This window comes from Falco naumanni, chromosome Z (assembly GCF_017639655.2).
Source record: "Falco naumanni isolate bFalNau1 chromosome Z, bFalNau1.pat, whole genome shotgun sequence".
NCBI classification, from domain to species: domain Eukaryota; kingdom Metazoa; phylum Chordata; class Aves; order Falconiformes; family Falconidae; genus Falco; species Falco naumanni.
The window spans coordinates 76,716,692-76,730,534 of record NC_054080.1 but is presented as its reverse complement, the minus strand read 5'-3'; the positions used below and the strand labels follow the sequence as shown (position 1 = coordinate 76,730,534).

The following is a 13,843-nucleotide window of genomic DNA, read 5'->3' as shown; positions in this document are numbered from 1 at the left end:
TGTCAAGCCTGATGTGAAGTGCTGTGAAACCGGGTTATGCTTTGGTCATGATTACTTGAATTTGACCAAACTAAACTATAGAAATCACTAGGATAAGTCTGAAGTATATCGTACTATCTCAGGCTCAACCATTCCATAGACATGTCTGTGTGTAAATCCGCTTCAGCAAAGCAAATTACCTACAGAGGTCGTGAAAGATCAAAATAGGAGATTGAACAGGATGCTGAAGATGCTGTAGGCTAATGCAGCTCTTAATAAGAGACAATCTTCTGGACCCAGAAGCCTGTCAAGTGGAGGCAGGTGCCTAGTGTCAACCCTGTACACATGTAACTGGAGGACTTCCACGTGTGATGCCAGAGATGTCAGTAGTGCAGCATGATACTTTGAACAAGCATCCTCAAATTGTACTGCCACTGCTCCAGCAAAACTCTATTATCTTTACAAATAGAAAGAGTTGGAAAATTGCTTTTTCTGAAGTGGACTTCAACTTGTTCCTACAACAGCTACACTTGTGTTTAGACCGTTACCAGTTCAGGTACCTGCGTCCTCAGCTGTGCCTGCAGTAGGGCTATTTAAAGTGCCAGCTTCTCCTGTAAAGCAGGGACCTAAGATGTATGATGTGGGGTAAACTTCAGGTGCAGTATCGCCAGCTGTCTCTGGCTCCTTCAGCAAGTATTAGACACTATAAAGTGACTTAAGTTTCACACATTTGGAGTTACTCTTCCTGTTTTGTCCAAATGGGGAAGTAGTTGTGTTTGTACAGATACATAAATAAGAACTGAGTCATCTGCTTCTGCCCAGAAAGTAGTCACACAGACTAGCCTCTCTGCATAGCACACACCCAGTGAGCTTGATTTCAAGCCATACAATTTGTGTACAGTCTGCAGGCAACCAGAAGTTGTCAGATCCAAAAGCACAATCTCAGCGCCGGACCTTTAGTGATGGCAGAAGACTCTTTATATCTGGCCTGTCACGATTGCTAATATATTCAATCTTAATTTTTTTCCTCTTAAAATCAGGCCTGATCCTGGATTGAAGATTAAACTGGGGGCAGAATCTAGTAATATTTCAGCATGGGAATTCCAAGGGAGAATACAGAAACCTCAGTATGATGTCAGCCTTCTTGTGTGGGAATCTGAAATTGCTTTACTGCTCGGCTCTGGTGGTCCAAGCTCAGTAAACCTGTTGGTCTGGCAACTTGCCCTATGGAAGAGGACCAAGTAGTTCTGTTTGGTGTTAGGCCTTATGTAGGTGCTGGTGGGTTTCTTTTCTGTGATGAGGTGGCAGACTATTGTGGCTTAACCCAGGCTGGCAACCAAGCACCACGCAGCTGCTTGCTCGCTCCCCCCACCTGGAGGGCTGGGGAAGAGAATCATAAAGGAACATAAAACTCAAGGGTTGAGATAAGAACAGTGTAATTTAAACAGAATAAAAAGGGAAGAACAATAATAGTAACAATTATAACAACAGGCGTAATGGAAAGGTGGGAAAAAGATAAAATCCAGAGGAAAAGGGAGAAAGGAGAACAAGTGATGCACAGTACAGCTGCTGAGCACCTGCTGACCCATGCCTGGCCAGTGCCCGAGCAACGATCCCCAGGCCCCAGCTGTATGTCTTCCTGTACGGAACTTAAAAACACTGCAGGATTTACCAGGTTAGTTGTCTTTAGAATCACATCATCTTGTTCAGTCAATACCACCTGGTATTTCATCATTCGACTGGCTCTTTTGCAGATCATCCTGTAAATTTCCCCAATGTGCCAATAAACATCCCAACAAAGAATTTTTTGGCATTTTGTCATTTACAGCAAGATTACCCATGCTTTTACTTTTAAACAACAGAGTTAACTTAGTTGCCATGGTGTAATTACTCACAATACAATACACGATTATTCAACTCTGTCACTCCAATCCGCGGATCCACACTCCACACTCGCTTCCGTTCTCAATTGCACGTCTCACCCTTACAGCCACACTCACACTTTCCCACAGTTACTTTAAACAATCATATAACACAATATTGTATCTCTTAATTTTCTTCTTAATACACAAACTCACAAAAGCAACAAACCCCAAAACCCTCTTCTAACTTCTTGTTAGAGGCACTACCTTAGAGAACACTATAGCATATAGATTCTCTTGTCTCTGCTTTTGTCCAACCCTGCAATAGCTTTCGCTTATGTCTTACGGGCAGACGCCTAGGCTTCCAGTTCCACAAGGATCCTTTTAGTCCAACCCTGCAATAGCTTTCGCTTATGTCTTACGGGCAGACTCTTAGTCCTGCCCTGCGCAGCTCTTTCACCGCGTCTGACAGGTAGACTTACTCAGTGGGACTCCTACCCACTTCCTCTAGTGCACTTACTTACTTTAGTGGGACTCCAACCCACTTACTATAATTAAAAAAAAAGAAGTGTCTTACCAAAAATCCAGGGAACGTTGCGAAGAGCCTTACGGATCGGGGATCGATGGGTATCCCCGAGAAATCCTCGGTGCCGGCTGGAACCGATCAGGTCCCCGACTCCTCCAGTCTCCTTCAGTGAGGTCCCATCTGGGTCGCCAAAACTGTTACGGAAATCTCGGAATGAAGAACTTATCGACACCAATGTGATGTAGATAAGCAGACACTTTATTGATGGCCGGGTGCGTGAGCGAGTCCTCTCATGATCAACGCACACCAAGTCTCAAAATTAGACACCATATATAGAACTTATTCATACATATTAAGTATTGATGCATAACCATGATATTTCCTGTAAATCATTAACATATTCTCCTCCTATATCTGATTCTGCTCAGTAGAGCTTAGAAAGGTCTAGAAATGGGTCTGGGGTACAATTTGGGTAGGTGGTATATGAGTCGGTGGTCACGATCTCCCCCTGCCAGAATTACCTTTTACTAAAGTTCATGATTTCTTGGCAGGTAACTACAAGCTGTTCCAGTCGACTCTCCCCAGTTCCCATTAATCTCATATTCTGACATTTCAATACACTTCTACATACAGAAGACTGGTCAAATACAAAGAAACCTTTCAAACCCTAAAGTTATTACCTAAGTTTTAACAATGGTTCTAGCCCCTTCTTCTAGCCTTGGTACAGGATGTACAGAACTCATAACAGCTTTTACTGTGCAGCTATAAGCTTCATTTTAAAATATAGAAGGATAAGAAATATTTTATTTTATAAAATTGATTAATCAATCGAATGAAGTCAATCAATCTTAACTTATTAGCAAATCGATAACACAGCCAACCCCCCAGGTTTATATACCCAGCATGACGCCCCATGGTGTGGAACACCCCTTTGGCTGGTTCAGCTCGGCTGTCCTCACTGTGTCCCCTCCCAGTCTCTTGTGCCTCTCCAGCCCTCTCGCTGGCAGGGCCTGAGAAACTGAAAAGTCTCAGTGTAGACATCACCCAGCAATAACTAAAAACATCAGTGTGCTGTCAGTGTTCTTGCATCAGCCAAAACACTCTGTACTATCTACTGAGAAGAAAGGTATCTCCATCCCAGCTGAAATCAGGACACAGACAAATGCAGAAACTTAAGTGAAAATGAAGAGGTTATAGAAGAAATACTTAGATGGCCCAGAATGCCACTGTTTCCAACGCAGTATCTCTTGTTGGATCTTAAATCTCCTGCAGCTGTTGCAATGATGTTGTTTTTTTGTAGTATTATATGAAGTCAAACGGACAATAAAAGCAATGGAAGTGAACCTGGCAGTTGTTAGCCTAGTAGAGGTGAGTGCTCCTGTAATCTGCCCCTTTGCCTGAGCTCTGAGGGCACTGACCTGCAGGTTTGGGGAAAAATTGTACAAGTACCATGGCTGTGTCATAAGGGTTTATGCTAAGGAGTTTGGAAGTCTAGCCTTGTCTGGAATCACTCTTGCTTTGCGTTTATCAGCCTGGGACATAGAGCTGAGGCAGGAAAAAAAACCTTTCTGTCAACTGAGCACTGCAGGACTGCACAGCTGGAGATGGGCACCATGGGGTCGTGCTGGTGGGGCCATGCTCGGTTGTGTGACTGAGAGGAGGAACTTCTTAAGGAGTGTGCAGGTGGCCCCTGACCAAGGGGAACTTCTTACTTGGCTTCCAGCCTGTCCCCAGCCACAGAGCATCTCAACTCAGGAGTGTTGACAGCTGCCCTGTCTGAAGCTGGACACTCCCTGGCTCAAGAGCGTGGACCGTGAGCGGTTCTAGCCAAAGTGGTGGTTGTGTGATTCAGACTGAATGGCAGGATTAGCTGGGCAGTACCATGGACTGTCCCTTCAGTAAAGCCCACTGGAAGAAAGACATATCATCTTTAACTGCTTGAGATCCTAAACACGGCTGACTTGTGCGGGCTAACTCAGTCTCTGGATGAGTAGCAGCTGCCATGAGCAGTTACTGTCACGAAGGCTAGAACCTCCAGACTGAACTTGGGTCTTATCAGAGGGGGATAGTATTTTAAAAATTACCTTTTGTTTCTTTTGAGTAACAGTGGAAGAAAATGGTTTGGTTTCCAGGCACTGCTTTTCCAACATTGTTGTTCAGAGCAGTTTTATTTACTCTGTTCCTGGAGAGATGGCCTAGACAGCAGGGCTGTGAATGTATGAGATTGCAGAAGCTTGGGTGTAAACCAGCTTAATAGGGCTGCAGTGAATTCCCCCCGTATCGTTTGGCTCAGCTGTGGTTTTGTGCCTTTTGTTAGGCCTGACTTCAGATCTTACGGAGCAAAGAACTAATATGTGGGTGAAAGACCTTTCTTTAAAGGTATAATGGTAACTTTGATCATCATATTGCAGGCCTCCTGCTTTGGTCCGGCAAAGAGGGTCCTCCTCACACCAATATGGCTACGTGCCGTGCTCAATTTATTAAACAAACAGATCATATTTATAACTTAAACTGACCGCTCACACGGCTCTACACCCAGGTGATTGGATAAAAGTCTCTGGCCACGCGGGCGTCCGTGTCGCTGATCGGTGAGCATGCTGCAGGCGCCGGATCGGAGTGTGCCGAGCAGAGTGTGTTGGTTTCGGGGTTCCCAGGACTTGCTCTGCACCTGGCTTCTTCTTTGTGCGTAGCTTGTTTTCTGTCTCACCCTGCTTGTTCCAAGGACAATTTAAAGTTGCTCTGCAGCTTCAAATAACAGGCCTGGGTTGTCCAACCTGGACAATGGTAATATATGTCCTCGGTCCTGTAAAAATCCCTCTACAGTCTGGGTTGGTTAACAGTCCCAACTTTATGAACGTAGCTACATGTACAGACAATATGCAATAACAATTTACTGTTAAAAGACGTTTGGGTGAAAGGAAACGTAGCTTGTATCAGAGGAGACTTTCAATGGAAGTGACAGCTTTTAGTAATACCCAGATAACTAAATTAGGAGGTCTATACAAGATGATAATTTTAATGTGAAGCAAGAATGGGCTTCTACCTGCAAACCAGTCTCTGATTGTGTAAACTAATCTCACTTCTTGACTCATCTTTGTGCTACTAACTTGTGGCTCTATTTCCTTTCTAGTTTAGAAGCTTCATGTCCTTGTGAGATCTAGTTCATTCTTCACATTCAGGTCTTTATGATTTAAATTATTTATGAAACAGTGCAGGTAATACAGAATGTAAGAGGTTTGCTGTTGTTAGTGTTCAAGGAGCCATTGCAGTAGCAAGGAAGTGTTCAGGACCCACAAGACTTTAATTGTCCAGGTCGGTCATCTTCTAACTTGGATCAGAGATGTGGTCCTAGTTCTTTAAGAACAGACACCAGTAAACATTGTTGTGGTGCTTCTGGGAAATGAAGCCAGAACTGAACTGAAAATAGCAGGTTAGAGCCCAGCTGTGCCACAAGAAATTACTTACATCCTAATTCATAATATCTGGAGCTGAAATAGCAATGTTGGTGCTACATTCATTTTTACTATATCAAATAGTTACGATGCAGTGTGGCTAGCTTTAATGTTGCCTTACAGGTTCTGGAGCTGATGATATAAAGGTGCTTTAAACCTCGTTGATGTGAGAAACAGGTTGCCAGTACTTGCTGCTGACCTCTAATGAATGTGTTTTCCAGCACATAGTATTTAATACTGCATGTACTAATACAGGCTTAATGTGGAAGAGGAGAATCCATTAGATGAATTGTATAAAGTGCTTGATGTACTAGAAGCAGTAACGGGCATTTTGTGGGATTAGATACTAACACTTAACCCAGTAGTGGTCTGTAGTTCCTGTGCTTGTTGGCTTTCTTGCATGTTAAGTGCATGGTGTAGTTAGCAGCGTGCTGGCAGGAGCTATTCATTAGGTGTGCAGCTACGGGAAGTGATGTGTGCAGCGAGGAGCCTGGTTGTGCCTGTTACAAACAAAAATGAGGAGGCCGTGTGCTGTCTGCAAGTGCTGTAACTAACTGGGGTGGGTGATCTGTAGGAGACCTTGGTGGCCGCTGCAGATGGAGTCAGTAGGAGCTTGTCTGTGAGCTGGTTGTAGCAGATGATTAGAAAAAAGCACAAAATAATTTTAGAAGTTAAATGCTTCCTTTGTATCTGATCTTAAATACAGTTTGCCAAGGATACTCTGTTTCACTGGTGCTGTGTTTTCATAGGGCTTGCATTAAGCTTGTGATGTTTTAAAATAAAAACTAACTGGCACTTCCAGAAACACCAAGCAGCTGCAGTTTCTGTTGGCCAGTGTGAAAGCCAGTGGTGCTCCTGATTTCTCCAAATCAGGTCAGTTCTGATGCTGGTGGTTTTCCAGGAAATGTGTGTGCTCTTCCCCCCTCCACCCATTGCTTCTCTGCAGTAGGTAGGTGGGATGGATTCATCATTCCTACCCTGGCTGCTTAAAAATCAGGGATCTAGGTTTTGTCTTCTTGAGTAGAAGAAATCTGTGTCAGACTACAGAACTGTCCTATACAGCTAAGCTGGAGTAAATGCTGTATTTTTAGATAGCTGGAGCTAGGAAGGAGTCCTGCCTGTGATAGTGTTCTCCATTGAGAGAGAGATGGTATTAGTATGTGTCGAGTCAAGTGCATGGCAAGATCTCCAGAAACAAAGTCGCTAGTAATTTTTCATAGCAGCTGAATCGGGACTTAATTCATTGGTTGGTAGAAACATCAGGTTTGTATTTTCAGTCAAATAACTGGCATACATCGATTTTTGCTGTGGCTTTGCCTTATCCAAATAGAAGAAAAATAACAAACCTGAAGTGCAGTCAGTAATGAGGATGTGTGGGAGCAAGGCAGTAAAATGGGAAACAAAGTGACCATGCTGGTAGCAGTATTCTTAAAATACCTGTTGTGGTGTAACTTAGAGGTCAAAGTTATTGTACAATAGCTGTAAATGCCTGCAAAGGGCTGAATCTTCTCCCAGGCTGGTGTGTTCAGTGTTAACATAAGAGGAGTTTATTATTTTTTCTAGGGACTGTAAGTATGACTAGTTATAAATTGGGGAAGGGGGGAGCGGGTTGATGACTGTCATCTCCACCTTCCTGGCTGTTGAGTATGTTCAGTGGTGTCAGAGCCACGGGGAGCAGGCAGCTTGAAATAGCTTGAAATTTTTGTTCAGTTTAAGCTCATGTAGAGGAGTCAAACCCGTGGTGAGTGCAGTAACGGTTGGGTACTTGTAGGTGGGGAACTGAGCTGCATCTTTAGTCCTCCTAAATTAGCTTGTCTGACTGTAAGTGACCTAACAACTTTAGATGCTCTGAGGCTCTGCTGCTCTCTACCTAGCAGCCTGCCTGAATTCACCAGAAATAAGCTCAGATAGCCGATTGCTTTACACCAGTAAAAATGCAGGGATAAAGCCTCTCTGTGAGCTCTAATTAAAAAATAAGTTTATTGCCTAATTCACTCTTATCTCTTAACACACTTAGAATTGGGCTTTTAGAGATAAAACCTGACCTGTAATTGTGGCTGTTGCTGCATCCTTTGCAAGCAGTCTTGCAGCTTGTCTTGGAAACTCTTGGCTTGCTTAACCCACTCAGAAACTCAAATAGCACTCGGTTGAGAGCAGATTGGTTTTACATAATTTCCCATGATTTCTCTTATAGAAGATATGTGGAGTAATTCTCTGGGACCTGTTTGTAATGCCCTGGAAAAGTATTTGGTTTCACTTTGCAAACTGTGGATGATCTCAACATAGGGACCTGAAAGTAATGCTTTCTCTTTTGTTTGGAAAAAAAATCCCTTCCTGTAATACGGAGTTTCCTAGTTTGGTGGCTTTTGGCTTTGAAATCAGGTTTGTAGAGAAGCTTCACTTGTGTTATGCTCCAGTACAACATCTCAATGTGCTAAACACTTCCAAGCTAGTTAGAAGTGGGTTATCAACAAGTAATGTGACACTTTATCTAAATATATGATGGGTTACAGACAAGCTTGGGTTTCAGCTGCCTCCACATGAGAAGAAAATGTTTCTCTAATTCTCTCCAGTTGTGTTTTCTGGCCCCAGAACTCAAGGCATCTTTCATGTGGCAAAGCACCAGCTTTATTTAACTCCGTAATGATTGTTATTGCAGGCAGATAGCCCTTTTCCATTAAAGAGTTTTAGATGCAAAACAGGACTTAGAAGTTTGAAACAGTCTCCCAGGATCTACGGCTTCTGTGTGAATCTGCATCATGTATAGAGAGACCATAACTGGTGCTCTAGACTCACCTTTCGTCTTGAGACAAAACCCTCAGGGTTAGGCAGCTTGAGAGCAGAGGGTTTTAACAGGAGGAATGAGTCCTGCACCTTCAGCTGCTTGACTGTGTGTGGGATGTAAACACAGTCGTGCTGGTACACTACTGGCAGTATGCTTTTTTTGGTCTCCTAAAAACTATACCTGTGTAGAAGACACAGAGGTTCTGCCAAGAAATTTTGTAGCTAGCTCAACCCTGAGTTTTGTTGTCTCTTGCATTTTTAATCCCAGTCCTTGGGCTGTTTTATGTCTGAGATATCACAAAGCTGCATGTAAGCAGAGGAATGAATGGGCTTTCGCAGGAAAACCCCAGTGTTCTGGAGGAGTCTACAGCTACATGATGCAAGTACTTGAGCTGAAGTGAATCTGCTCTGCCCTGGGTAAACCTCTGCTCTGCTCTCAGTGCAGGGTGGCATGTTGCAGAGCCAGGCATCTCCTTGCTGCAGCAGCTGCTTTCTTCTGAGGTGGTGTGGTAACAAGAGGCATTTGCTTGCTCTCCTTGGAGCAATGCCATTTGTGTAACTGACCTTAGACTCTGGGCTAGGATTGTTTAAGCAGACCATAATCTTCTGGTTGTGAGCATGCCATGGCAAATGACTGCGGAGTGAGGACTCACTGCTGCTGTAACATCCCCACACACAGTCGGCATCATGAGCAGGCATGTACAGAACGTAAAGCCACATGAGCTGCTGAATTTATTTCTTAATGGTGAACAGAAAACCTTCTTTTCTTGGCTGTCTGGCACTCTGGCCCTATACAATTCGGGTTGCAAGGCAAAGGCATGTGCTGATCTGTAAGTAAAACTGTAGCCAGGTACATAATGGCTCAGTAATCCAATTTGTTTGATTACCCGCTTCTGTTTCTGGGCATAAAACTTTCCATAGTTTGTCCTGTTCAACAAGGTCAGCACTGTGTCCCCATGGCATGGTTAAATATAGAAGTGAAAGAGGGTGGCCTGGGATTCTGCTCTTGCTTTCTCAGTGGCACATGAGTCCAGCTGTGGTGCAGGAACCAGGAGATGCTTCTCTGGAGATCCTGTGCTAGACTGGTGGTGGGACTTTCTCAGCATATTGAGCAGTGCCAAGGGAAGGGTTTGTGCTCCATAGTGCAGTAAGTGTGTGTGAGCTTCCCTTTCGAAGGGGAGCGGGTTTGGCACTTAATCAGTCCAGGTGCAGCCCTCTTTCCCACTGGTCAGCTTTTCAGACTGTTGTGAATGGCAAGACAGCACCAAGAAGTTAATACCCAGGGCTTGGATCTCTGCAGTCTTCCCACAACTCAGCTCAGAGTCTTGCCCCACAGCTGGCTGCTGACCACTGGAGGATACTGTTTGCTGTCATGCCCATCAGTATTTAGTTTGTCGAGTTGCACTGATCTATTAAACAGATACAGATGGTATTCAGACTTGGGAAATGCTTGTGGTGGCAAGAAATGTACTATTAGGGAATACAGGTAGATGGACCAGCTTAACTCCCACACAAGAAAGGCAAAAGACCTTTGGATCTCAGTAGCGCAAGTATCTCAAATTTTTTTTTCCTGCACAGAAAGAGTAATTTAAAATACTTGCACTGGCAAATGTAAAAAGGTCTATTCACCTTTGCAAACATTTTTAGCTTCTGAACCCAGAAAGACAGCAGTAGTATCTTGAGTTGCAGTTTTTCATATCTATTTCACCCTGTTCAACAACAATTGTTGAATATTGCTGCTTGAATTGGGATGTGGTAGAGGCCTTTTGGCTTGTTTTCTGAGCGTTACCAGCCCAGGTCACTCCAGGTGTTTAGGCTTCTCTTGTTCAGTTAGTGTTTTGCTGATTAGAAGTTGTCTAGTTATACTGTGGGGCCATATGGGCACTAGTATATAAAATGAATAATTTCATGGCCTTAATTCAAATGGTTTTCCAGTTTTCTGCTGTAGTGGTTGCTTGTTCTGTTTCATATTTAAAATATTTTGCTCTTTTCCAGGCTCACATTAAATTTCCTATTGACTATCCATATTCACCACCTACCTTCAGATTCCTCACCAAAATGTGGCACCCCAACATTTATGAGGTAAGGTGTTTTTAAATAACTTTTTCTTGGGCGTGTGCGAAGGCTTTCTACTTCCTTAAACTTCTGGAAGTATTGAAGGTATTAAATGTGTCTAGCCATAAGTAGAGTGGTTAGCTGTTGGTGATAAATGTCACCTTCACAGTCGAACAGTTAAATCTGTATGTTGTGGGAAATGCTGTTCTTGAGGACAGTGAGGGAGCCATCCTCATACCTGCGAGTGCAGCAGGCAGCCACAGCTGAAGCATAGTGCCATGAGTGTTGGCAATTTTAGGGGACTCTTAGATCAAGGCTGGGTTGGGGGATGACCTTGCCCTACTGTGATACTTAGAATCATTTAAGGTTGGAAAAGACCTTTGAGATCATCAAGTCCAACCGTTAACCCAGGACTGCCAAGTCCGCCACTAAACCATGTCCCTAAGCACCGCATCTACACGTCCTTTGAGAACCTCCAGGGACAGTGATTCCACCGCTTCCCCAGGCAGCCTGTTCCAATGCTTCACCGCTCTTTCAGTGACAAAATTTTTCCTAATATCCAATCTAAACCTCCCCTCGAGCAACTTGAGGCCATCTCCTCTTGTTCTATCACCCTGTCACCTGGGAGAAGAGACCGACCCCCCTGCCTACACCCTCCTGTCAGGCAGCTGCAGGGAGCCACAAGGTGCCCCCGAGCCTCCTCCTCTCCAGGCTGACCCCCCCAGTTCCCCCAGCCGCTCCCCACCAGCCTTGTGCCCCAGCCCCGGCACCAGCCCCCTGCCCGTCTCTGGACACGCTGCAGCCCCTCTGCGTCCCCCTGGCAGTGAGGGGCCCAACCTGAACACAGGAGTCGAGGGGCGGCCTCGCCAGTGCCCAGGGCAGGGGGACAGCACTGCCCTGGCCCTGCTGGCCACGCTGTTCCCGGCACCAGCCAGGATGCTGCTGGCCTCCTTGGCCACCTGGGCACACGGGGGGCTCATGCCCAGCCGGCTGCCGACCAGCCCCCCCAGGCCCTTTCCCCCCAGGCAGTTCCCAGCCCCCTGCCCCCAGCCCGCAGCGCTGCGGGGGCTGGTGTGACCCACGGGCAGGACCCGGCACTGAGCCTGGTTGAACCTCACACAACTGGCCTGGGCCCATCGCTCCAGCCTGCCCAGACCCCCCTGCAGAGCCTCCTGCCCTCCTGCAGATCAACGCTCCCCCCAGCTGGGGGTCACCGGTGAACTTGGTGAGGGTGTGCTAGATCCCCTCGTCCAGATCACTGACAAAGATACGGAACAGGACTGGCCCCAGCACCCAGCCCTGGGGAACACCACCTGTGACCGGCCACCAGCTGGATGTAACTCCACTCCCCACCACTCTCTGGGCTCAGCCACCCAGCCAGCTGGTTACCCAGCAAAGGGTTCAAGGCAATTAGTCATTGTACACAGTTCAAGTACACTTTGATTTGAGCATGTCCTTACAAAATGGTGTGCTGAGACAAGAAATAATGCAAATGAGTCTTCTGCAGCAGTCAGCCTACAAATTAAGGGGTTTGGACTTGGGGTGCTCCAGTTGCAGAAAGAACCAGAGCTGCGCTGTACAGCCTAGTCACCCCGGGACCAGAGCAAACAGATACCTCTGCACTTAATGTCTGCTAGTGAATTTGAAGTGGCTCTTGGTTCAGTGCATGTATGGGTCATGTTCAGAGGGTAGTGCTGTGGGCTGTCAAGTCCTTAACTGGATCCTGGTACAACTATGTTTCAGGTCCAGGAGGGGAATGATTTTATATAGGAGCAATTGGTTTAAATTTACAAAATTTCATAGAGCTGTATTTGAAAGCTGAAGGCCTGTTTCGGCTTAAAACTTGACTTTTTAGTGGAGGCCAGTCAAACTCTTGCTAAACTTCTAGATATCCTAGACAAGCATCAGCCTGCTAGGAGCACTGGTTGAATAGTTTGAGGAGCTTAGAGATCTTTCAAACTTCCTTGTGGTGCAGCTTTGTCACCTTATCCCAGGTCTTTCTGTGAGAGGTTCTGCAGGCTTCTTTTGGACACACTTCAAAACAGGAATGTCACTTCTCTTCCTTGCTTGACAAAATGATGGCTTCAGTTGATGCCTTGGTCTTGAAAGGCACTTTTCTAACAAGCTGTTGCTGAATGTCCAGCCCGGAATAAGCATGCTTCAAATGTCATGGTGAAAACAGCCTTGATGGCTTAGTAATGGCCAAAAGCCTTTCCAAACTTCACTGCAGGAGAGAATAGTAATCAACTTTAATTACTGGATGCTCAGGAGGATTGCCCTAAGCCCAAGGACATCCTGAAGCCTGTCATCTGACAGTCTTGACTTGAGTCACAGACAGTCACATACTTGAGTTTCGGACTTGGCACAGAATCTTGCATGTAGCCAAGGGTGGTGTTTCTCTTTAAGGTTCTATTTCAGTTACATGTGAGTTTGATCTATAAAAAAAAGACAACTTCGAGACCTGCAGATTACTGCAGATCCGTATTGTGGATGTTGATTCTGGATCCAGAAATTCTCATGCAGGAGGTGAGTGGGGAATGGTTACCAAAATGGTATGTACAAAATGAGTCTTGGAAAGGACCTCTCCCGGTCCTGGTTGGAAAAATGAAAAATTGGCTCTAGAAACAACTGAAGACAGGAGGAGAAACTGACCCAAAACTTGGTGGGTGTGTTTTTTAGGGTTACTCTTCAAATACTGCAGCTCTCAGCTTTGTACTTTGTGTTCATAGCAATATTTCTTGGAGCTGAGGGAGTCTGAAGCAGCTTGCAGGCTGTTTTGGAAAAAACATTTAAGCAACGAAGATGAGGCACGGGGATAACTCCAAATGAAACTGAGAATAAATCAGCCAAGGGCTTGAGGTTTGAGGGTTTGTCAGGAGGAAGATTAAAAAAAAAAATAATCTATTAGTGCAAGGAAGATGAAAGAAAGTGGCAGTTTTACAAAATCTGCTGGTGAGACCAGATGGAGAGGTTGGGGCTAGCAGTTCCAGTTCTGAGCAATGCGAATTGAGTAACTTGTGTGTGTTCCCCATCTCCAGTTCACTTGGGTCATCTAGTTGAATTTTGGTAAAATTGCATTCACTTCTTTGTTTTTATGACGTAACAGTTCTCCGTCCTAATAGAAGTACAGACTGTTTCCCACTGGCAGATGAATATCCCATCTTCCCATTGTTTATATCTTTCAA

General features: G+C 45.1%; 1 protein-coding gene across 1 annotated transcript in view; it reads left to right on the top strand.

Moving 5' to 3' along the window:
- LOC121081093 (ubiquitin-conjugating enzyme E2 R2) overlaps nt 1–13,843 on the top strand; it is a 57,473-nt gene that overhangs the window by 33,056 nt on the left and 10,574 nt on the right. The window contains exon 2 of the mRNA XM_040579787.1: nt 10,599–10,685. Coding sequence (XP_040435721.1) covers nt 10,599–10,685 — 87 coding nt within the window. The remainder of the gene's footprint in view (nt 1–10,598; nt 10,686–13,843) is intronic.